A 24,496-nucleotide genomic window follows, 5' to 3' on the forward strand; every position below is an offset into this window, starting at 1 on the left:
TTGCGTATCCTCGAATGCGAAGAAATTAATAAAATTGTTTTTCTGACGAAATAACTTCGGAAAAAATATCGACGAACGAACCGTCGTACGAATATACGCTGTATGTCAATATCAATATCAATTTTCGAAAGCTAGAAAATGAAAGAATTCTGAGAAAGTGTGGGTGTATTTTTGCACCCTAACCCTTTGAGACATTACTAAAGATTGTTGAATCACGTTCCAAAATAATTTATAATTATTATTATTATTATTATTATTATTATTATTATTATTATTATTATTATTATTATTATTATTATTATTATTATAATTATAATAATTAAGCTTTCAAGTTAAGTAAGGAAAACTGTTGTACGAGTCACAAGACTGAATCTATAAAATATAATAAAATTGCAATAAGTCATATAAAATGAAAATACCGTAAATAAGAAAGGCTATTTTTGAATTTAGAATTAAAATAATTCCGAGTGCAAAGGATTAACGATAAAAAATATATTCACCGGCACGATTAGAAAGTAACTAAAGAGACTACACCGAGAATGTTGTTTTCTTTTTATATACAATGATCGTAAATTATATTTCACTGTAATGTTTGTTTCCCTTATTAACAAGAAATCGACGGCGATGAAAGTAACAGTGATAAATAATAAATATCGTATGTTATTAGATGGCGTTTGTTAAAAAACACAGGCGAGCGACGTGAATATCATTCCGGGGCCCGTCAGGCAGGCATCGCCGTCGAAAAATGTTATTGAATCCGTGCCGTAATGGCGCCGTGATCGTGAAGCTCTCCGATGTAAAATATTCCCAGCGATCCGATCCCTTTTACGACCGAACAAGTACTCTAACAGGCGATTCACCATCGCACGAATGAATCACAGTTCATTAAATATGCTATCTATACGCCCCGAAGGCTGGACCGGACGTTTTTCGGTAATTGGAGGTGATACACGGACGGAAATGTGTTTTCGCTGGCGCGTTTATCAGAACCGTGAAACTCTGTTCGACGATAAGTTAATAGTGAAGGACCTGCATAATTTTATTTTATTCGCCGCGACGTGCTCGCCAAACTGGTCGGCCTCCCACTGGAGAGAATGAACAGGAAACTTCTGAATATAAATTTTCGTTTCTGAACGTAAATTACGGGGAACCGAGATTGCGGTCGTCACACCCTCCGCAGAAACTGCTCCAGCGGAATTATTATTATTATTATTATTATTATTATTATTATTATTATTATTATTATTATTATTATTATTATTATTATTATTATTATTATTATTATTATTATTATTATTATTATTATTATTATTATTATTATTATTATTATTATTATTATTATTATTATTATTATTATTATTATTATTATTATTATTATTATTATTATTATTATTATTATTATTATTATTATTATTATTATTATTATTATTATTATTATTATTATTATTATTATTATTATTATTATTATTATTATTATTATTATTATTATCATTATTATTATGCGATAAGAGAAGTGTGTTTATTTAAGAGTAGCATTAAGTAACTGAAAATTGCCAGTTTCGTGCAGAGTCTCATGGGTGCCGAAACGAGGGACCATTTTCTTAGTTAATTAAAAGCTTCGGCGAAGTTGTAGCACTAGTTAATTAACACTAAACCTACCTAAAATTGTCTAACGTTGCGACGAAAATTGTCACATAAACGACAATACTCCATTTATGCAGACTTTTCGCTATTGTTATTAAAACATGTGTTTCAATTAAGAAATTTATTTAATTCCGGAAGAAAAAGTACGAAAGTAGTTTTAGTGTGTCAGCTACCTAACAACTGTCTATTAAAAGGAACAAATGTGCTGGTCGATTTTGAATACATTTAGCTATGGATATTGGAATTTGTCCGTCACCTATTGTCATAAATATGAAAAACAAATGAAATTGTAAAAAATAGTGAAACATACAAGTGAAATAAGATTATCAAAAGCAGCCAAACGTTGAGGAATAAAATTGTTAGAATAGGATTGTTAGAAATATCAAAATATGAAAGACAAATGAAATCGTAAGAGATAGTTAAATGTACAAGTGAAATAAAATTGTCAAAAACAGCCAAACATAGAGGAATAAAATTGTTAGAATAGAATTGTTAAAAATACCTAAATATGAAAGACAAATGAAATCGTAACAGATAGTTAAATGTACAAGTGAAATAAAATGATTAAAAGTAGCCAAACGTAGAGGAATAAAATTGTTAGAATAGGATTATTAAAAATACCTAAATATGAAAGACAAATGAAATTGTGAAAAATAATTAAATATACAAGTGAAATAAGAATAAAAAGTATGAAAGTAGTTTTAGTGTGTCAGCTACCTAACAACTGCCTATTAAAAGGAACAAATGTGCAGGTCGATTTTGAATACATTTAGCTATGGATATTGGAATTTGTCCGTCACCTATTGTCATAAATATGAATGCGCAAATGGTATCGGGTTCGAAAAGTCAGTGGCCCCGCGGCACGGCTCGTTTTGCCTCGACCAATATGGCTTCCGAAGCCGTGCAGCCGGCGCATATAAATATACGTACAATATGTACACGTATGTACGTACATAACAGCCTTCGCAATCCGATTTCCCTGAAATTCTGCATTCCCGTCGACCGCGCGAATGAAAGTCTTCCTACGAGTCTTCGGCGTGTGACACGATCCAGATTTCAGGCAACGGTGTGCTCGAGCAACGTTGCAAAAAGAAAAAAGTAGATCAATCTTTACCATCGGCGTCAGGTTTCTACTTATTTCCATCTACTCGATGTTCTATCTAGTTCAAGCATCGCACCTGTTACATCGCGTCTGTTAATACTTCAGATACCGCAAGTCTGTGGGTGGTATCCAAGGTTACTTGAAGGTCGTGGCATGAGCCTTTCAAATTGTAGAATACATTCTTAATACATTTTTACTTTTTTTCTAAATTAGACTGGGTGGATCAAAATGTACCCAAGCATTGCATCTGAATTTTCTAAGGCCACTTGGAGGTCACGATGTGGAACTTTTATCAGTAGCATTGATCTAGATACCACAGTCTAAGGGGCAATAAATATTTTAATAATTGTGCGGTACAAAAATCTTAGCAATTTTCTTCTAAATTAGACTAAGTGGATCAAAATGTACCCAAGCATTGCATCTGAATTTTCTAAGGTCACTTGGAGGTCACGATGTGAAACTTTTGTAAGTAGCATTGATCTAGATACCACAGTCTAAGGGACAATAAATATTTTAATAATTGTGCGGTACAAAAATCCTAGCAATTTTCTTCAAAATTAGACTGGGTGGATCAAAATGTAGCCAAGCATTGCATCTGAATTTTCTAAGGTCACTTGGAGGTCACGATGTGGAACTTTTATCAGTAGCATCGATCTAGATACCACAGTCTAAGGGACAATAAATATTTTAATAATTGTGCGGTACAAAAATCCTAGCAATTTTCTTCAAAATTAGACTGGGTGGATCAAAATGTACCCAAGCATTGCATCTGAATTTTGTAAGGTCACTTGGAGGTCACGATGTGAAACTTTTGTAAGTAGCATCGATCTAGATACCACAGTCTAAGGGACAATAAATATTTTAATAATTGTGCGGTACAAAAATCCTAGCAATTTTCTTCAAAATTAGACTAAGTGGATCAAAATGTACCCAAGCATTGCATCTGAATTTTCTAAGGTCACTTGGAGGTCACGATGTGGAACTTTTATCAGTAGCATTGATCTAGATACCACAGTCTAAGGTACAATAAATATTTTAATAATTGTGCTGTACAAAAATCCTAGCAATTTTCTTCAAAATTAGACTAAGTGAATCAAAATGTACCCAAGCATTGCATCTGAATTTTCTAAGGTCACTTGGAGGTCACGTTGTGGAACTTTTATCAGTGGCATTGATCTAGATACCACAGTCTAAGGGGCAATAAATATTTTAATAATTGTGCTGTACAAAAATCCTAGCAATTTTCTTCAAAATTAGACTAAGTGAATCAAAATGTACCCAAGCATTGCATCTGAATTTTCTAAGGTCACTTGGAGGTCACGATGTGGAACTTTTGTAAGTAGCATTTTGATCTAGATACCACAGTCTAAGGTACAATAAATATTTTAATAATTGTGCTGTACAAAAATCCTAGCAATTTTCTTCAAAATTAGACTAAGTGAATCAAAATGTACCCAAGCAGTGCATCAGAATTTTCTAGGATCACTTGAAGGTCATAATATGAAACTTTTATAAGTAGTATCAACAAATATTTCAATAATCGTGCTGTACAAGAATCTCAGCAGTTCTGCTAAATTAAAATGGGCGGATCAAAGTGTGTCCAAGTATTGTATCAGAATTTTCTGAGGCCACTTGAAGATCATTATACGAGCCATTATTCAAAAAGTGAGTCGGTATTGATTCAACTACTTACTTATACTTACTTACTTACTTATACTCTACTCAAGAGTCAATAAACTTGTTAACACTTTCTGTTATATTTATAACAATTCCAACAGTTTTCTTTCAAGTTCTAAAGAAGCTTAATTCAGAATAAACCCAGCCATTGCATCAGGATCTTCAGAGTACTGCTCAAGACAGCTTGTTCAGTTAGCTGAACCAGGTTCACAGATGAAATTGCCATGGCTATTGAAAAATATCTTGATAAGTTCACAATTATAGCACAGTTGCCATTCACTGACAACGGTTCTCCCAGCCCCGTATATTTCAGACACCCTGTGGATGCCGAGTCCTTACGTGTGCCGGTGCACGAGATATTTCAGTTAGCTAGTTACACCAGCCAGTTGTGTTAAGATCGCTATCGCAAGGTTGCCGCGGCCGGCTCTTCCACTTGTTACTTCTAGTCGTTAGCCGTGCACGGTCTCCGTTCGCATGCTCGGCGTTTCTATACCCCTTCTAGGATGAGCTCGCACCATCGGCCAATCGCCGATTCCACGGGAATTCCTCCGCCATCCGCTTTAATTAATTCCCGCGAATCCTGCTGCCGAGGTGTCCTAATTAACTCCGCCGTTCCCCTCGGTTATCGCACTTTTATTTTGGATTATGGCACAGGTCGACAACCTTCCCCGGCTCGCGGAGCTCCCTTTCAGCAGCTTTAGAACAACTGAAAATATTTACTATACTCAAGATTAATAGCAGAGTTATTATATTGGTCCCAGACACGATGGATTCAGTATTAAAAAAATAATAGATCCAGAAAGCTCAGATCCTGTTTTACTAAAGTTGCACAATTGTCTCATTCCAGCAAACCTGGAAACCCTGGACCTGTCCCTGTCTCTGCAAGACTATCACCTCCAAGAAGTTACATTGTACGCCAAGCAAGGAAGGACCCTGGGCTCTGCGCTCAGCACGCAGGACATAATGGTTCTGCACAGGCAAGAGGAACGGAGGAGGCAGCAAGCCAAGCAAGGTGTCTTCGGCTTTGTATTCAAGAAGTCCAAGGAGTGTTCTTTGAGCACGGATAGCTTAGGCGGGCGAAGCGCTTCGCCAGCTAGGAGCGACGAAACCGGGAGAAGCACTAGTCCACTTCAACCGCCTGCCAGGCCGCTGAGGAAACGGAGACCTGCACCGAAGCCGCCTGTCGAGGCTCAGCCGGAAGTAAGTAATGTTTCCGGGCCGCTTATCATAGCACGGAACATCCTCGCAGAGGTCAGACACCGGTTTGGATTGGAAGACTTTGGAACTATATATTTATTTCTTTTTGTTAAAATGGATGCTAAGGCTTTAGACAGTCTTGATATTAACACTGAACCTGGCAAGCAGTAACAGTAACTGGCGTGCACTGCTTCATAAAAGCGAGAAAATCGAATTTATTTAGATTTATTTATTCATTTTGCTTCAGTAAGGTAATTTATTGAAGGATTTCCCATGAAAGAGTCTCTAAAGTTTGTAGAATTGTAAAATAAGGAAACGGTCATTTTGACCAGGGTTGTATTATTTTAGTGTATTATTATTTGTATTATTTAGTGTTGAGGGTTTAGAAAATGTAGATGCTGAGCTACAGATATAGTGATATAAGAAATATATCATATAATATCATGACAATAGTATAGCAGACATTTCAAAATTTCAACGTAGTCATCTAAAAATATATTCTTTTGCCACAGGGTTCTGAGGAGAACGCGGGCGACTCCTGCAAAGACAAGGTAGTCATAAGTCACAGTCGCAACAGTAGTGACAGTTCTGGGTACCACGAGGCGTCTGTGTTGAGCGACAACCCGGATTCTGCTGGAAGACTTCCGGAAACCCTCCCGAGAAGAGGCAGACTGCCGTTAGAGACGCCGAGGAAGTTGGCACAGACCTCTCAGTCTAGTAAGAGCCTCAGCAATCTGGCTAGCGTCCCTGGTACGCTTTCCCGGGGAATTAGCAGCACCTCGTTGAGTTCTACAGGTAGAATTCCTTCTGTAGTATTGTCCCGAGATTTCCTTAAGGCGACCCCTCCGTTGCTTCTCGAGGATATGTGAAGTATTGGAACTGTAACTGTAGATACACTTAAGCTTGACCTTAAGTACAAGGGTTGTATCGATGGTACTATAACCCCTTGCTGGTATCATTTTCTTCCCAGTTATGACGTTCAGAGTTTTTCAATTATAATAATATTATAATTTATTATAATTAATATTATAATTATATTATAATTATAATAAATATTATAATCATATTATAATTATATTATAATTATAATTAATATTATAATCATATTATAATTATATTATAATTATAATTAATATTATAATAATATTATAATATTATTATAATAATATAAATTATATATTATAAGAAATATTATAATAATATATATATAATTTCTTAGAAGGAGAAGAAAATTTGTATTTATTATGTGCCTACCAGTGGAGAAAAGAACAGAATCGTATACCAACTTAAAAGAGTGGAATAACATTTATAATATATTTAACAGGATCTTACTAGAAATCTCCGTCGCGAGTTAAACTCGTTAAAGTACAGCAAGGGGTTAAATATTAGTTTAAAAAAAAAAGGAATTACTAGCTGGTCCATACATGTTTCCTACATGGTTTTCTCCATTATGTTATCCAACCCCTGTAGAAAGTCACTTGTTACCCAGTTTTGTCGTTCGTCCTATCAGCTAACTAGTGCCCAGACTGACTAGCAACTGTTCGACAGGTTTACGAAAGAAAAGAGCAGCACCCCTTCCTCCAGGAGCCAGACCATTGTCGTCAGCAATCTCCACCCAAGCATTGGAGCGCATCGTGGACTCCGAGGAGTCCCTCACATCGGACATGGATCCTTCGAAGCCGCCGTCAGACATTGGCGCGCCATCCAAGGCGAACTCGGACATCGAGGAACGTCCAAAAGCTAGCTCGGACATTGGAGTCACCACCGCGGGTGCAAAGATCAACTTCGCCAAGCCGAAATCCTTGATTGTAGACTCGAAGCCTGGTAAAATGGACATCGAACTGCGTGTCAGATCCGGATCCATAAACGTTAAGTTGCCCAGTGACGAGGGCAAAACCGTACCTGTAGAAGACGCTCCCGTAGACGTTAGAGTATCCCGTAAGAGAGGTAAGCTAGTGCGTAGTCGCGGTACCATAGAGGACAATGCGCCTTCCTACAGCTTTATATCGAGGAATAGCATGGAGCAGATGATAGAGGAAGGGGAAGGAACGGAAATGATGCGGAGGCATCGGAGTCTGTTCGATCCTGAAAAGACAAAGCTGCATTCCAAGATCAAAGAGTATAGGTCCGGTCTAAATAAGCACGACGAGTTCTTCGAAAGTTTTACTAACAAGTCCTTAGACCTAGAGTGCAACGATTCTAAGCCGCGTTCCAAGGTGCAGAAGTCCCGAAGCTTCGCTTGCGCGAGTTTCACAAGGGTCAATGAATCGTCTAAAAGCGTTGTTCTCCGCGAGACCCCTCAGTCATTTAGCCAAGGCTCGTTTAAGAATCAAAGTAGGTTGATCAAAATGCAAACGATGCTTGATCTGGATAACATATCGGCAGATGTAGAAAACATGCCGGAGTGTGGCATATTAGAGAGCAGATACAGCCCCGGGAAGCTACACTCTGGCAACTACATCTGCGACGACAGGTGTCCAGCTAAGGCTTTGAAGCATAGCTTGAGCTTTCAGAATTGTATCAAGCTGAAGGACACGAAAATAGTGAGCAGCTTCGAGAAACCTAGTTTGTTGAACCGCAGCTTCTGCGTCAGAAACGGTAGATCAGACTCGATAGAGAATAGACAGCCTAAGTTAGGTAATGTAAGCACCACCAAGTGCCATAACGGGTCTATTTTCTCCAGTCTCAATAGAGACTCCTTCGACGATCCCATGGACTGTCATAAGTCCAATCCTGCAGCGCCTCCTCTGAGCAATCTGCAGATCTTTGCCATTTCTACCAAGCCCTTGGACATTCCAATGACCACCATAGATTCGATTCCCAGTAATGTTGATAAATTGCCATCGCTCCCTATTATTCAGCACAACGAGTGCAGAATAGAGTCGGAGAAGAAGCTGAGCATCTTAGAACCTCCTCCCCCAGGTCTAGTTAGCAGAGAGGAGTCTACGGAAAATTGGAATAGGTTTTTGGTTCAGTTGAATTCCATTTTGGAAAGCCGGGTCGGCGAATTCGTGTAGCCGCACAGTATTTAAACCCACGGGACAAAAATCATAAGTTATATCGTAACATAAGTTAGATGTACGTTTTTTAATTTTTACATGCACCTTCTTTGAAGATTTTGATTTCTGTCCATCGAGCAAGACGCTGCGAGGCATCTTGACTGTAATGTTTACTATTGATGTTCCGTTCCATCTCCTTTTAGACTTTGCATTACAGAGTATTATTATGGAAGTAGCTACTACTTAAGTTTAAATCGAACCCTTATCTTGCATGCTCTACAAATTTGCATCCCATGCACGACAGTTCTCTCTCTCTCGCTCTTTCTCTCTCTCTCCCTCCTTTTCACCTATTTGCTAATTTCACCAATAGGTGACGGTATCTCTTTTTCTTTTCCTCTGAGTACAGTTGGAGAACCCGTTCCACTTCCCAAGCCTAGAAAAACCTCCACCAGCAGTAATACATCGGTGAAGCCTCAAGTATTGAAACGCAAGCTAGCACCACCTTCCCCATCAAGTAGAACGCTAACCGCGAGCGGTGTAGATCACTTGGCGAACACTCCTGCATACTCTAGCAGCGATACCACTGGCAGTGACGCGAGTTCGAACGTCCTACCTGAAACACCTGCTAGCAGCAACAGCGTTGACTCTAGCAGAAGAAGCTCGGCCAGATCTGATCGGACAGTTGAGAAGCTGGAAGTTTCTTCCACTTGCTCTACCAGTGAGGAAGAAATATTCCTGACTCCTGAAATCGACCAGACTCAGGCATCCTTTGATTATGACTCAATAACATCAGGAGAGAAGGATGGGGAGGAAAATATGATGACCAAGTTGCCATCGAAGAATGAAAGTACTGCGGTGGACAAAAATAAACAGAGTCCATTGACAGCGAAGAAAGCTACTGGCCAAGAAAAGGAAACGTGCGCAGTAATTTCAACCATGCCCAAGTGCGAGCACCTTGATGAACTCGTAGAAAGTAAGGGAAGCTCGTTGTTCAAAAAGAGACGCGCTAAGGTGCAAGCTAGCATCGATGATACTGGCAGTGAGAATAGATATGGGGAAGGTGCGAAGGATTCGAGAAGGCCAAGGATCCCTAGAACGGCGTCAAAGTCGAACGACTTCGAGACCAACCCTCTAGAAAAACAGAAGAGGCATTTAACTTCGCACGCAGAGGACATCACGTTCGCGTTAAATTTAAATGTGGTGTCTAATGTTGGGAATCTGACTCAACAACCAGAGAACGACGAGAACGTTGGTTTCCAGGGTCAGGGTGAAGGGAAGTCGAGTTGCGGATTGGTTGCACCAGGTGCATGTTGCATATCACTAACAGGGTGGTGTTGGGCACACACTTTGCTCTTTTGGAATTTTTCAAAAAAAATCAGTATCAGTTTGAGGTCTTCTGAGACCTTAGGATGTTTGGAGGTTCAGGATATTTATTATATTCTAACAAACTGAACTCAACTAGCTTATTGTTTGAATTTTATTCTTCCGGTGGTTTTGAGAACAGGGTGTATAAGAGTAGACTTTCATATAGTTTCTATTTGTACAGTACCTATCTAATCGAACACTTAACATATCTCTATTTCCACAGCAAAGAATACTCAAATTTTGATTACGTTTTGATAAACAGATGCCAACCTCTCAGAAACTGACGTCTTGCTGCAGAAGGTATCTGACACACTGTCCAACTCTCTGCCAGTTTCGAGTTCCAACCAAGTACCTGCCAAGAGATTCATTGCTCCCGTCGAGGCCAAGTCAAAAAAAGCGAATATTTCCAAAGAAACCATTTCCTCGAGCGCTAAGAAGACCTTGAACGAAGAGAACTCGAAGCAGCAGAATCACGATTTCACGGATACTGCGATCGTGAATACCAGCACGCCGAACCTAACAGTCAATTCACAGCAAGACACGTCCGATTATGTATCAGCAGCTGACGAGGACTTGTCCATTGCAGATTGGGAGTACCAGCTTCCAGCGCCACCGAGTGCCTTCAGAGACTCAAATTCACCAGTGTTAGAGAACTACGATGAGGTGATTTCGTCACCTGAATTGTTCAGGGATTCGGAGCACAAGGAACACGTTGAATCCTTGGACAACAGAAATCAGAGCCCCATTTTGAGCCAACAAGCGTCAAAGAACAAAAATGGCGTTGATAAAGAAGTCAGAAAAGATGTGATCAAACAAGAGAAACATCATACACAGTTAAAATCATTGGATCCTAACTTAAAGAAAGTGATAATCTCTGAACTGGAAACCAAGATAGGTACGTTGCCACAGAATTCCAAGGACTTTGACTCGAAAAAAGCTATGGATATCTCTTCGACACCCAAGATAGCACCTATAGACAACACCTTGTCGAACTTTACCATCACCACTTACACCAGACAGAAAAGTTTGAACATATTCGAAGAGACGGAGAAACAGTTTCAAGAGAAGGAGGATGAGAGGTTCATTAAGTCCTTTGCGACACTTTCCAGGAACAAAAATAGCAACGATGAAGAGAATAATAGAGCTACGAAAGATCTTGGTATTGGCACATTGCAGAGAAAGACGAAAATTGAAGATACCGGTGATAGGAAGCTGGAACCAAAGACAAACACTCAGACCCTACACAGGTGGCAATCTGACAACGAGAAGAGCAATATACAGAGGTCCAAGAGTTACGTCTCTGTATGCGATAAGTCTAAGTTCCAAGAGACCGTGTGCGAAGATGAAGACGACAAGAGCAATAAAAATGCTGTGAAGATGGGCGATTCTGGGATGAAGAAGGCCACGAGCATCAACAACATCAGTCTACCCAAAAACAACGAGAAGTTCTCACAGTGGAGAGACAACATCCTAAAGCGGCAAGAGGAACCTACCAAAGAGAAGCAACTGCAGTCTTTACAGGTACGTTTTTGCGGACGGATATCAAATCTTTGGTAACATCAATTATGGTTCTAACGCTGAATTATTATCTCCAGGTACTGAAAAGCATTTTACCGCAGTTGAAAAATGCTCAACAGGCGGAGGAAAATGTGTCCAAAGAATCTAATGGCGCAGTGTTACCTGAGAAAACAAGGTAAGCTTTTAGAGACTCTTGGAGAAGGCAAAATTCTAACTAATAAATTAATTTCAGACCCGAGACTACGTCTAACGAACATTCGATCAACTCGAATGTAGCGACGGCTTGCACCGATAAGAAGTCCGAGCCAGAAACGAAGAAGATGCCACCGGCAACCAACACGAAGCGTTACATTTATTCCGGACCACCAGCCATCAATTTAGGCAGTTGGTCAGAGCGACCGAGTCACAATATTCACATGAAGAGGGACACAGACTCCAAGTTAGGCGCGCACAAGCCCAACAACAGAACCATTGTAAATATAAACGGCAGCAGGGATGAAAGAGACGGTTCAACCGATTGCGACGATTCCGCAAGACCTCTAAGTGTCCTAGACAAGAGCAAGAAAATTGAAGCTACAACTTTGGAGAGGAGAGAACCGAACGAACTGGCCAAAAAACTGATCACGCATACAACAGCGACAGGTTTTAAGAAGCCAGTATTGAACAAGGTCCATTTGGATCCCAAACCGGTGGTAACCGGGGTGGAGCTGAAGAAGAGCTCTCCCGACAACAAGCAGGAGGAATCTGTTATTGACACAACTCCTGTGAACTTCAAGGAGCTGTCCAAAGCCTTTGGCCAGGACGTTACACTTCGACCTAAACCGAAACGGACCACCTTAAACCGACGCTCGGATCTTCAAATTGGAACGAATTTCACCAACTCTGAGAAAGTCAATGGCAGTAACGATGAGTACCTGACCAACAACAACCAAGACACATTAAAATCCAAGAGATTTACCACGGTAGTGGGTCTGCATCCTCAAAATCAGGCGCCTCTCAAAAATGGCATCAGTGGCAAAGATGGTCAGCCTTTGCAATTTGTCAAGGGTTTCAAGCTTCCAAATGGGGTACCGAAGAACCAAAACAAAGAGCCTGCAAAAGAGTTCCCTAGAGAGTCGTCTGTCCCCCAACCGCCTAGGCCGCCCACGATGCCTGTTATAACGGGTGTCACATTGAAAAGTGCCAGGCCCAAATCGATGCCTGTCCAGATAGACTCGAGGGACGTGTTGTTGGAGTCGATTCGAAACTTTGGGGGTCGTGAGAACTTGAAGAGCGTAAGCATCTTAACGTGAACATTTCGCATTTGCATAGAGTCTTTGAAGGAAGTAGATTGGAAGTGACTGAAAAAGGGACGATAAAGGCAGTGAAACATTGGACGCTAAAAAATAGTCCGAATTTTACTTTGTGGTCATTTCTAAAAAGGATACGCAACCTTGGAAGCCTGAAAGAAATGAATGAATCTGATTTTTTTTCACTTATGAGCATCCTGCTCATAAATGTTACAAAAATGTTGTCGAATTTCCTAAGCCGACAAGGTTGCGTATCTCTAATTGTAGAAAATTCTCTTTTAGTAAGTTCACTGGTTCATTGGTTTGTTTTGCTTGGACAAGAGATTTCCACAGTGATACAAGGCTAACAAGAATTTATGGTTACAGGCTACGGAAAGACGTTAAGTGCCTTCCTGACGGCAGACCATTCCAATTTATTGTGACCAACGATCGTCGTTGTTGCAATGAATCGAATCCTCGCCGATGTATCTCAATATTCGTTTCGAATATCGTCTGAAGCAACTAATGGTGGCGAAATCACCGTACCGAAGACGGCTTGGTGCTCTTGTTAAAGCCGTAGCGACGAATCGGAGGGGTTTTATTTATATCTTCTTTTTTGTTTGTTCTTCTTCTTGCTGGAAATCATTCGTGTGTAAATATATCGTGTGTAAAAAGTTGCACAACCGAGAGAAGCGGCGTTGTCGTTTGAAATGGTCGAGAATGTACATAGAACGTGTAAAGTTTTTCCCGATCGAAACAAAACAGGGAAAGGAGAGTCTTCATATTATCGTGTCCAAATAGTCAACGAACCTGTCCCCGGTTCGTTCGAAACGAGTTTGCTCATTACACGATGCAGTCCATGCGATTTTTCTTGTTAAGTTTTTCCTTTTACATTCTAGTTCGCTCAACCGTACTGTTCTAACTTTAAAAAAAGAAAAGAAGAAACAATTGAAAACCCGTTAGATTCGTACGGTTGAGTCCACGTTGACTAACACACGTCCTAATCAATACAATTAACATTTAAGTTTCTATCACTGGGACCAAAGGTGACGTCTTTTATTTTATGTACCGTACAACGAATCTAGATAGAGAGTGTAGGGTGTGTGTAGAACTCGGAGTAGCTTTTCTTTTTCCTTTCGAAGAAATAATCTGGTCAGTCGTAGAATGATAATCTGTACGATGGTAATCCGGTTGAGAGTTGTGTTTTGGTGTGTATGACAGCGGCGCGGTTCTAATTTATGTTCGTCTGGTACAACGAAGAATTATTTAACGTTTAACGTTTTCCTTTTTTTTTTTACATTGTTCACTCGGAACCGCCGGAAATAGTGAATCGTTCTGGATGTTTTACAGTTATTGTATACACACAGTTCGAAAAGAATCGAATGGGGAAATATAATTGTTGCGTTAATTGTTCCGTTGAAAAGTGACGTTGTTTTAAAGAAAGGATTATTGTCATTTAGTCAAGAAACCTGAAACGTTCGTTTGTTTTACGGATTCGAGTTATATTATGGGACTACTTTGTGGCGAGAGTGGCAATCACGTATTATAAACGTTCGTCGTACTGTAAATAGCGTATACTGTCAATAATGTATTTAATACTTTACTTACGTAAACAAATATAATACGCCGACAATCCTATTTATATACGTTATCACCTACAGTTCCATTAAAGTTGTACCAGAAAAAGTTTGGAAACATCAGTTCTTAATTTTGTGTGCGCTTAACGAGTAGAGAAATATTATCCTAAGACCGTATCCCAAAACTCCCCAAATTGACTAAAGTTGCAGAACGAATTATGAATAAAACAATTCCAATCGAACACTAAACAAAACGTTGCAGAAATAAAAACAATAAGATCCGATACTTTCGTAAATAGTTTAATCGTAGAAAAAAATACGCTGATACAATAGCATCCCTAACATTAAATATCTTTTATTGTCGGCGTTTTGTACAATAGCACCCATCTCCTATACGGACGCGAATCCGGCAATTTGTTTGTAATGTATATTTCAAATATACAACATCGAAAATTAACAGCTTACAAACTAGTTCATAGGCACCGTGAAACAATCTGTCTTACGAACTAAGTATATGTATAAATATATTGCTACCGCAACGAAAGATCTAGACATGTATTGCCACCGAGGGATCACAAATTCGGAGCACCCCCCCCCCCCCTACCCCTCCATCATGAAGAAATATTCTCAATACGACAGTTGAACAGCACCAGGTACAGTTACATTATTCACCTTATAATTGCACTAACAGTAATGAAAAAGAGATCTCGCATTGTCATGTTTATAAAATACCTGCTTGTTGAAAGAAGACGCAGTATGAACGTATTTCAAACGTTTTCTTTCAGAAAGACAGGCTACGATATGCTGGACGTTGATTAATTGTCAGGTATTGGAGTATTGCAATTCCCATGCCACAATTTTGTGTCAGAGTCGCACCTTGAATAATTTCCAAACACGTCCGCGTAGCCACGGTCTCTCCACCATGTACACAGCTGCCTATTCCAACCACAGTCTATAGTGTGGATCAACTCGGGTCTTTCCATTCCTAGAAGCGTATAGAAGTCTTGGTCTCCTAAATGCCCCTAAAAACGGATTCTCAAATTAATGATTTAAAGCAATAAATATAGTCCTATTTAAATGATTAGACCACCTATAATACATTAAATTGATAGAAATTTTATTAAAGAATCAGCTAAAATCACTACCTTGAAGTGATACTTCTCAGTCATAGCATCGACAGTGTTCTTCTTAACAATCTCATTGTACACAGAAGAGTTTCGCAGCCTATTCAAGTTAAAAAGTACCACCCCGCTGTTATAACCAGGATATCCACCGGATTGTGCAGGCTCCCCAAACAGAGTATTAGGGTGTTTGTTGCGATATAGGTACAAAACGTGTTTGTAAACTGGAGTGAGCTCTGGAGCCAAGCCAAACAGGGCTTGATCCCCGAAACTATTAAACTCTTCGAAAAGTTCCTTGATGTCTTTACGAAATTTTGTATCGGCATCGAACATTGCTGCAAAGCTTTGCTCCATTGGAGCTATTCGGTGTAAACCCAGAGACAGAAAGAATAATGCATCCGAGTAGTATGTTCCAGGTTTACTGCTGAAATGCGGAGACATTACCGATACAATGTCCTCTAGCTGTGACGCTAGTTCGTGGACATCGTAATATTGCACCTAAAATGAAAAGACAAATTTGTTGATAGAAGTTTTGGAAATTTTATGAATTTCATAGTGTACGTCAACCCCCTACCTTCATAAATTTTCCTGTCGATGACAAAACTCCGTCCAGGACATTCTCTGCAACGTCCTTGCTGTCGTCGTCGGTTATCACATGGAACACGATGTCAACGGAGGACAATCTAAGCAAAGACTCCGCGAAGATCTCGAACTTCCTTTTCATTGGCGAGTTACTAGCAACCTTCGTGAATATGCACCAGACGTTATAATAAATCTTTTCAACCTCGAGGAGTGCACCAGAAATTTCTTCCTCCCTAAGGCCGAATCTGCTCGACCTTGCAGTCGGAGTAGTTTCATGGTCTGGGGCAGTGTTCGTCGACCAGTATTTACCATCTGATGTCTGATAACAGTAGAACAGCACCAGAACCACGGCTAGAACTGTCAAATTGATCAGCACCTTGCGTAGCAAGAGCATTTAATTATTCACTCATGATCAAGGTTACTCTGCATTTCTCCTATTCAGAGCACACCAGTTTTACCGCACGACGTCAGAAACTAGTCCGAGTGGTCATTCGACATCGCACTTTTCTCATTACAAATTACTTTTCGAGTATGCGAGGTTGAACGAAGATTCTGACCCTTGACAACCATAAAAATTTCAAGTCGTAACTTGCAAATTGCGAGATAACGAAGATTGTTGCTGGTAATACGTGTAAGGAAAAATCACGACACAAACAATTGCCGAAATTAGATTCGGATCACTGGATTCTGGATCTCAAGAATAGATCCAAAACAAAAACAACGTGATCCTGATGATCGGTGTATAATATAAGCATGGACCATGAGCGTACACCGTGATTTTGATGCAACTGGTTTCTTCTTTGCAAACCTTACTATCTTTATAGAAAACATCGACCCCCATGCTATGTGATAGATGAATTTGTTTAAAATTCAGATGACAGCTAATTGCATCCGTTAATATATATAATTATGTATACAACTTATTATCTTATCGTATAATTACAATATTATATTGCTGACAAATATATAATTTCAAAAAGCAGGAGAAAACTTTCAAAACACCCGCCATTTTCACACTGATACTTTGGCTTACACTATCCTCGTCGAAAGTACTGGCGCGCAATTTAAATGTTCAAAAGGTTATACGAATACGTTATCAGTTAATGTTTAAAAATCGAATGCGAAAATTATAATACCGTATTATTAATGAATTAAATATAAAATTTCATTTATAGTTTAGAATTATACCATCGTATGGCCGATGAATTAAATCTAAAATTCCAAAAGTGGCAAGAAAAGTTTCAAATCACCCGCTGTTTTTATATTAAACTCCGGTTTACAATGTGACCGCCAGTAGCATCGGCGCGCAATTCAAATGTTCAACAGATTATACGACTCCATTAGCGATTAATGTTTGAAAATAAGGCGCGAAAATTATAATCGTATTATTTACATATAAGTTAATATATCTTCGATAATGTGTTGTCGAAGAATCTTTTACTAATAACTTCGACCTGTTGTTTAAAATTATTTTTAACAAAATGTGCTAGTTAAGACTCCAAAACTTATGAAAACACTGTAAATCCAGAGTAATTGTTGTATTTTCAGATAAATAGTGAAAGCTTCTTCAAAGATTTGGAAGAGTTGCCATGAAAGCAGCTCTCTTTCCAGCTCTGTTGTCCCCAAATTGAAATCTGGACCAGCCAGCCACGTACCTGTCCTCTGCAGAAGACATACAGTATTGATCACACTGGAAGGCATAGGCACGTTGGAGGTAGCCGGCGAGCACGTGGCCACCCATTAAAATCTGGTGGGAGGAAGACTTTTCCTGCCCACAAATGAGAGAACGCAAACAAACAAATTCTGACCAAACAACAGACCCTGATTTAGTCAGCAATAACATTTCAGGCGGACCATAAATAAAACAGGGATGCTCTATCATTGTAAAGTGTTGGAGTATTGATCCAGTTTGGGTGAAATTTAGATTTTCAGAAGCATCGGCTACTAGGAACACCTAGTTATTCAATCTCTAAATACAAAGAATTCAGAAGCTTTTATATCTGTGTAATTCTGGTAACTGAAAGCAACATCAAATTTCATTTGATTGCAATTAGGCTGCAATAGATGATATTCTAAAATCTCATTTTTTATCTGGAGATAATTCTGTAGCTGTTTAAAAAATGTTTCTTCAGCTACCAAAATTACACAGATATAAAAGAAACATTTTAGCTACAGAATTATCTTCAGATAGAAAATGAGATTTTAGTGTATCTTCTATTGCAGCCTAATCGCAATCAAGTGAAATTTTATGTTGCCTTCAGTAGTAGACATTCTACTAAGTGAAACTTAATTTTTGGGCTCTTTTACGAGTCAAAAGAAGGGAATCCATACTTATGTATAACACTTGTTAGACGATGCCCAGTATCTTTACAATCATGGAAGTGCCATTTACATGATTTCTGCTAATTCATTGACGTTGCTATTAACTTGGGACATTTTGGAAGAGTAACAGAGGAGAACAAAAGGGTAACAAAGAAAATTGAAGGCTCTAATAAATTTCCAATATCTTTAGAGTTATAGAAGTACCATTTTCTTTATATATATATTGCCTCTAATAGCTTATTAGCCTCCTACTGAATTGGAATCTACAATTAATTTTCAGGACATTTTGAAGTTGCCAAAAGGGTAAACAAGAGCTATCAAGAAAAATTGAAAGCTCCATAAGATGCCAATCTCTACCAATTACGAAAGTACCTCCTACTAAATTGGAATCTACAATTAATTTTCAGGACATTTTGAAGTTGCCAAAAGGGTAAACAAGAGCTATCGAGAAAAATTGAAAGCTCCATAAGATGCCAATTTCTACCAATTACGAAAGTACCTCCTACTAAATTGGAATCTACAATTAATTTTCAGGACATTTTGAAGTTGCCAAAAAGGTAAACAAGAGCTATCAAGAAAAATTGAAAGCTCCATAAGATGCCACTCTCTACCAATTACGAAAGTACCTCCTACTAAATTGGAATCTACAATTAATTTTCAGGACATTTTGAAGTTGCCAAAAAGGTAAACAAGAGCTATCGAGAAAAATTGAAAGCTCTATTAGATGCCAATCTCTACCAATTACGAAAGTACCTCCTACTAAATTGGAATCTACAATTATATAATTTTCAGGACATTTTGAAGTTGCCAAAAAGGTAAACAAGAGCTATCGAGAAAAATTGAAAGCTCTATTAGATGCCAATCTCTACCAATTACGAAAGTACCTCCTACTAAATTGGAATCTACAATTATATAATTTTCAGGACATTTTGAAGTTGCCAAAAAGGTAAACAAGAGCTATCGAGAAAACTTGAAAGCTCCATAAGATGCCAATCTCTACCAATTATGAAAGTACCTCCTACTAAATTGGAATCTACAATTAATTTTCAGGACATTTTGAAGTTGCCAAAAGGGTAAACAAGAGCTATCAAGAAAAATTGAAAGCTCCATAAGATGCCAATCTCTACCAATTACGAAAGTACCTCCTACTAAATTGGAATCTACAATTAATTTTCAGGACATTTTGAAGTTGCCAAAAAGGTAAACAAGAGCTATCAAAAAAAAATTGAAAGCTCCATTAGATGTCAATCTCTACCAATTACGAAAGTACCGTCTATTTTGTCTCGTTTCTATTAATTCATTGTTATCGGAAATTTACTTCACCGTCATCGATTTCATTGTCAACGCTTTTTGCAGGTGGTGGACTGGAGCACAGCGCAGACTTTTGGAGCCCGAAGTACTAAAAAATTCTGCTTGGCTGGCCGTACCAGTGGATGGGTCCACGGGGAAGACATTATCGAAGGAGGCGAAGGTAGAGCCTCAAGTAAGAGCGTTGGAGGAGGAGGAGGAGGCTGGGGGAGGCAATCAGTGGGGTTGATAATACGAGCAAGCCGATAGGAACCGACCCAGGAGAAGCGTAATGGTGTTGGTATATAAGGCACGAGCAGCGAACGTCTGCTCCTGACAGCCCATTACCACTGTACAAACGCGGGCACAGAGCTCCGGGAGGATGGCGAAGGCTCTCCTCCCTCCCCCCGCCGCCGCCGTGGCTCGTTCCATCCCTTTCTGCGTCTGTTTCCCTCCTCCGGCATCTGGTCGGTCCTCATCCACTCGTACAACTTGCTCTTCCTGCGGGAAGATGGTGGAAACCACCCTTGGCTACACAACCCTCCGCCCGGGCAGCATGGAGACTCTGTTTTCGTCGAATTTAACCCTTGTTACTCCAACAATATTAGAGCCAACGAAACGAATTTTTTTAGATGATAACGAATTTCGTAGGTGACAACCGAACTGCGAATTTTACGCGCGTATGACAGAAATCAGAGGAACAGTGAAGACGTTCGAGGAGTTTCAAAATGTGCATATAATTGCAGAATATATAATTAAATTGTATTATCAATTTATTAAAATTGTTCAGAAGAGAAATAAGTAAATAAATAAATATATATATTATATATATTATACTGCATTATATTATCAACTCATTAAAATCATTCAGAAGAGAAATAAATATTTACATGGCTCTTGTATCTCGCGAATCGCAGTCTAATGATATGGAATTTTGTGTCAGTGTGCTTTGAACTTAGGGGAATATTATCTAGCAGGGTGGAGAGAGTAATAACTTTATCTTAAAGTAGTAATAATATTTATTATTTAAAACCGTAAGAAGATTAAATAAATTTCAAGATATCAATGCATTGTTCTCAATCTTTCAAAATGATTAAGCAAAGAAAAGAATTTTCTATTCTATGTATTTATGGAAAAAATGAAACGTTAATATTCGAGGCAGTAAAGAAATAAAATGAATTTAAGAATATCACAAGATATCATTTCAAACTTTTTAAAATGATCAGGGGAAGAAAAAGAGTTTTATTTAGCTCTCGTTTCAGAAAATTTTTAATTTGTACAATGCTCCAATAATTGTGTTAGTTCCTGCTTAGAAACACATTGTTTAGAATTCGTTCTCTCTTACTAAAACGGTTCGCGTTCAAATAATTTATTTTTTTGAACGCAATTCCCCCACGTGACTTTATTCGCTGTTTAATCAAGTTTCCCAATTTTTTTTTTCATCCGGGAGATTAATGTGTAGTAGCGCGCGAATGTATTCACGCGCAGCGTGCAGAAAACTGCATCGCAGCATATCGATTTAAATTGAAGTTGCAATAATGGTTGAACACCAATAAAATAGAATTTTCACCGCTGCGAATTTATCGAATTTTATTTCTGTCCGCAGAGAAAATTATTGTTTTTATATCACTTTGCAGACTTTTACGACAGATGCTGCGCGTTTTTCAGAACCGATCAATGAAAATATGCAAATGAGAAGCTGTGTCCATTCATATGCAATAGAGGTTTCAATCAATTTCGGAGGGTAGGTTGAACTGAAACGTGTAATTTACAATTAAAGCGTTTTTATTTTCTCTACGTGATGCTATTTTTCTCTAGGACACGTCAGGAGGGATGAAACTTCATGGAAGAATAATATCCTCCAAATACAACCATCGTAATTAATTGTAAAGGGTAGCTGTATGGGAGTATAATTTAAAAACGAAGTGTCTCCGTTCTTTTTACAAAATACCTACCGTTTTTTTAGGACCAGTCGGTGGGGGTAAAACTTTCTTGGATGAAGAATAGTTTCCTGCAGCTCAATTACTTTTGAAAGGTAGCTTCAGGTGATTTGTTGATGTTGTAATTTACAAACTTCTATCTTTTTCTACAAAATACTATTTTTTTCAGGAATAGGGATGAACCTTTGTGAATAAAGAATAATGCCCGCCACGTACAATTGACATCTGAATTAATTTTAGGGAGTAGATTTGGATCAAATGTATCGTAATTTACAAATTTAGTGTTTCTATTCTGTCGATAAAATATTATTTTTTCAGGAACAGTCAATGGAAGTGGATCTTTGTGAATGAAGAATAATGTTCTCCACACACAACCGACATGTTAATTAATTTCAGAGGGTAATTTTAGATCAAACGTATCGTAATTTACAAACTAAGCAATTTCTACTCTGTTAATAAAATATTATTTTTTTCAGGGCCAATCAATGTCGTTGAAACTTTATGGCTGAAGAACAACAACCTCCACATACAACCAACATCTTAATTAATTTTGGAGGGTAGTTTTACATCTAACGTATCGTAATTTACAAAGCAATTGTTTCTATTCTGCTAATAAAACATTATTTTTTCAGAAACAGTCAACGGGGCTGGATCTTTGTGAATGAAAAATAACGTTCTCCACATACAACGGACATCTTAATTAATTTCGAAGGGGTTAGTTGCAGCTAAATCAGCGTATAATTTAAAGTCCGTGTGTTTCCATTATTTCTAAAACATCCTATTTTATAAAGGACGGATCGACAGGGATGAAAAGCACGTCGATCTACCCGGAGGACAGGTCGCAGCAGCCCTGGAAGAAGGGAATCCGGGCTCCAGTGGCGCATAAGAAATGGAATCCGTCCGGAATCAATTCTCCGTGTATCCTTGGGGAAGAGGGTGGCGAGTGGTTTTTCGAGGGTGGCGTCGGGGCCACGCCTGCCACCTCGGTAGGCCACGCCCGCGCGCGAACCTACCCCCGGAGGGTCTCCGCCGAGGGTCGAAGGGCTAATAATTCACGTCACGAGCACACCCCACCATAAAGAGTCAGCTACAGCCGTGCCGCGGCTCGTATATTCCGTATCAAGCCTGCCGTATGAACGTTATCCCAGCCCCAGTTACTGTTAATTACCGATCGTCTTCCGTAATTAATTGCCGTCGACACGGAGATCTCGATCGATCCGGCTGACCAGCGGCGACGATATATCGCGATCCCTTGAACTGTCCGCTCGTCTTTTTCATTGTTCAATCGCGCAATATTCGGGGCAAAATTGATCGGCCGATGCTACAACATTTCGAGGGTGGTTTTAGTTTAACCCGAGAAAGATAACCTACGTCGCAGAGGCGCCTGCGAAGACTGTTGATTTTTGTTAATTTTTCATAGAGGTCTAGTGATTTAAGTTTAAAATTACTTAAAATATAAAAAAATATAATATAATTATTAATTGCATTTTATTTTTACAATAATGCCAAACCTTTAAAATGACTAGATTGACTTAAATAAATATCCATTGTTAGTATAAAATTGACGCCTTAGAAAAGCATGCGCCTCTGAAGCGTATGGTTATCTTTTACGTACGTTGTCATATGGTTATCTTTCTAGGGTTAATAACCTTCGCTAGCCGTCTGTTTCGAATTGAATTTTGTAGATCGTTTCATATCATTTTATAATACGGCGAACATCGTTCTGGTTTTTGTTAATCGGAAGTTTTATGCTTGTTTTCGACTAGATCGATTTCGGGCTGGTTTTTTTCTATTGGATTATTATTTTAGATTTATTGGATTATTTATTTTGCGGGAAACTTTGCGATATACACCGAAGCTATCAGTTTTTGTTGATTGAAATTTTTGATTTTTGTTTTGGTATTGTACTCGAGAACGCTTTTTTGTTTATTAAATTAGAGAGGGTTTCGTTTGTTATCATTTATTGTGAGGAGAACTGTGGTAATTTAAACTGAAGCTGCTGTTATAGCGAATTTCAGAGACTAATACGTATTTTTATAATATTTTATTACATTCTTTTGTCTTTATACGTTAATAGTAGAGCTCAAAGTGTAATTAGAAAATAGGGGTAGCATTAAAGAATATATGTTTTATGATTAGACTGCGGATTTTATTCATTCATTGTATAAATGAATACATGACATATAAAACATCGGGAAGATTTTAAAAATTTGAGACTGTCTGTACATTGTTTTCAATTCATTAAAATTGTTAAAGAGAGAAAGGAACTGCTGTTTGACTCCAGTTTGCTGCAATTGATAAAGAACAGTTTCGTTTTGAATAAAATAATGCTATAATCAATTATCATTGAAATTAATATAAAAGCTAATGAAAAGTGAATGAAAATTGGGTGTGGTCTCACAGTTGGTCTGTGTTACTTAAAAAATAATATCAGTCTACATTACTTAAGTTCTTAAATAATAAACTGCTTCGAACACTTATTAGTGGAAATAAGGGTACAAGTTATAGTGCTATTAAATACGAGAATTCAGCATAAAATTGTACGCGATTGATTTGTATAATTAATTTTCAACACAGTTTGTAGAATGTGAACTCAATTCAAATATTTTCCAAGGTGTATAGGACCTTGATTAATTTTTAACAAAAGTTCACCGGTTGCACGATTTTTATTGGCGAAGTCAATACAGGCAGTTCTCGTTCGAAACGTTCGTGCAAAACGCTCGGCAATTAAAACGTAGAAATATTCTCGTGTTTGTCGATCGATTTTATCTTCTGTCATTTATTATCTACTTCCAAAGCAAAATCCCCTGAAGGGCGATAATTAACTGGCTTGACAATTATGTAACGTATTGACTCGTTTACATTTTGACGCTCAATCGTTATTTACCATTCCGGTG

At 38.4% G+C, this 24,496-nt stretch overlaps 2 protein-coding genes and 1 long non-coding RNA gene across 10 annotated transcripts in view; 2 read left to right on the forward strand and 1 right to left on the reverse strand.

Moving 5' to 3' along the window:
• Positions 1 to 14,465, forward strand: part of LOC117224088 (uncharacterized) — a 211,503-nt gene extending 197,038 nt beyond the window's left edge. For 6 of the 8 annotated variants that reach the window (XM_076521442.1, XM_076521445.1, XM_076521448.1 and 3 more), the window contains 8 exons: positions 5,271 to 5,623; positions 6,133 to 6,415; positions 7,169 to 7,567; positions 9,026 to 9,922; positions 10,247 to 11,505; positions 11,580 to 11,677; positions 11,735 to 12,776; positions 13,158 to 14,465. In XM_076521442.1, coding sequence (XP_076377557.1) covers positions 5,271 to 5,623; positions 6,133 to 6,415; positions 7,169 to 7,567; positions 9,026 to 9,922; positions 10,247 to 11,505; positions 11,580 to 11,677; positions 11,735 to 12,776; positions 13,158 to 13,175 — 4,349 coding nt within the window. In that variant the 3' untranslated portion in view covers positions 13,176 to 14,465. The remainder of the gene's footprint in view (positions 1 to 5,270; positions 5,624 to 6,132; positions 6,416 to 7,168; positions 7,568 to 9,025; positions 9,923 to 10,246; positions 11,506 to 11,579; positions 11,678 to 11,734; positions 12,777 to 13,157) is intronic. The other 2 variants (XM_076521444.1, XM_076521449.1) reach the window with 2 other exon arrangements.
• A 166-nt stretch (positions 14,466 to 14,631) lies between these two features.
• Positions 14,632 to 16,835, reverse strand: Xxylt (Xyloside xylosyltransferase). Its single transcript, XM_033476711.2, has 3 exons — positions 16,043 to 16,835; positions 15,493 to 15,966; positions 14,632 to 15,369 (listed from the first exon to the last, which is right to left on the reverse strand). Exons 1-3 carry the CDS (start codon positions 16,442 to 16,444, stop codon positions 15,163 to 15,165), a joined length of 1,083 nt encoding a protein of 360 aa, XP_033332602.1. The 5' UTR covers positions 16,445 to 16,835; the 3' UTR covers positions 14,632 to 15,162.
• Positions 16,836 to 21,777: 4,942 nt separating this feature from the next.
• Positions 21,778 to 23,134, forward strand: LOC143259516 (uncharacterized). The gene is made up of 3 exons (XR_013033479.1): positions 21,778 to 21,998; positions 22,076 to 22,313; positions 22,391 to 23,134. It is a non-coding gene; the product is annotated as an uncharacterized LOC143259516 (long non-coding RNA).
• Positions 23,135 to 24,496: the final 1,362 nt, after the last annotated feature.

This window comes from Megalopta genalis, chromosome 5 (assembly GCF_051020955.1).
Source record: "Megalopta genalis isolate 19385.01 chromosome 5, iyMegGena1_principal, whole genome shotgun sequence".
Taxonomy (NCBI): domain Eukaryota; kingdom Metazoa; phylum Arthropoda; class Insecta; order Hymenoptera; family Halictidae; genus Megalopta; species Megalopta genalis.

Bases quoted from the DNA above. Each gene is read 5' to 3' on its own strand.
- Xxylt (XM_033476711.2), bottom strand. From the start codon at position 16,444: ATGCTCTTGCTACGCAAGGTGCTGATCAATTTGACAGTTCTAGCCGTG. The intron at 15,967-16,042 runs GTAGGGGGTTGA...TTTTCATTTTAG, and splicing joins CGACAGGAAAATTTATGAAG to GTGCAATATTACGATGTCCA. The intron at 15,370-15,492 runs GTAGTGATTTTA...ATCCGTTTTTAG, and splicing joins CTGAGAAGTATCACTTCAAG to GGGCATTTAGGAGACCAAGA.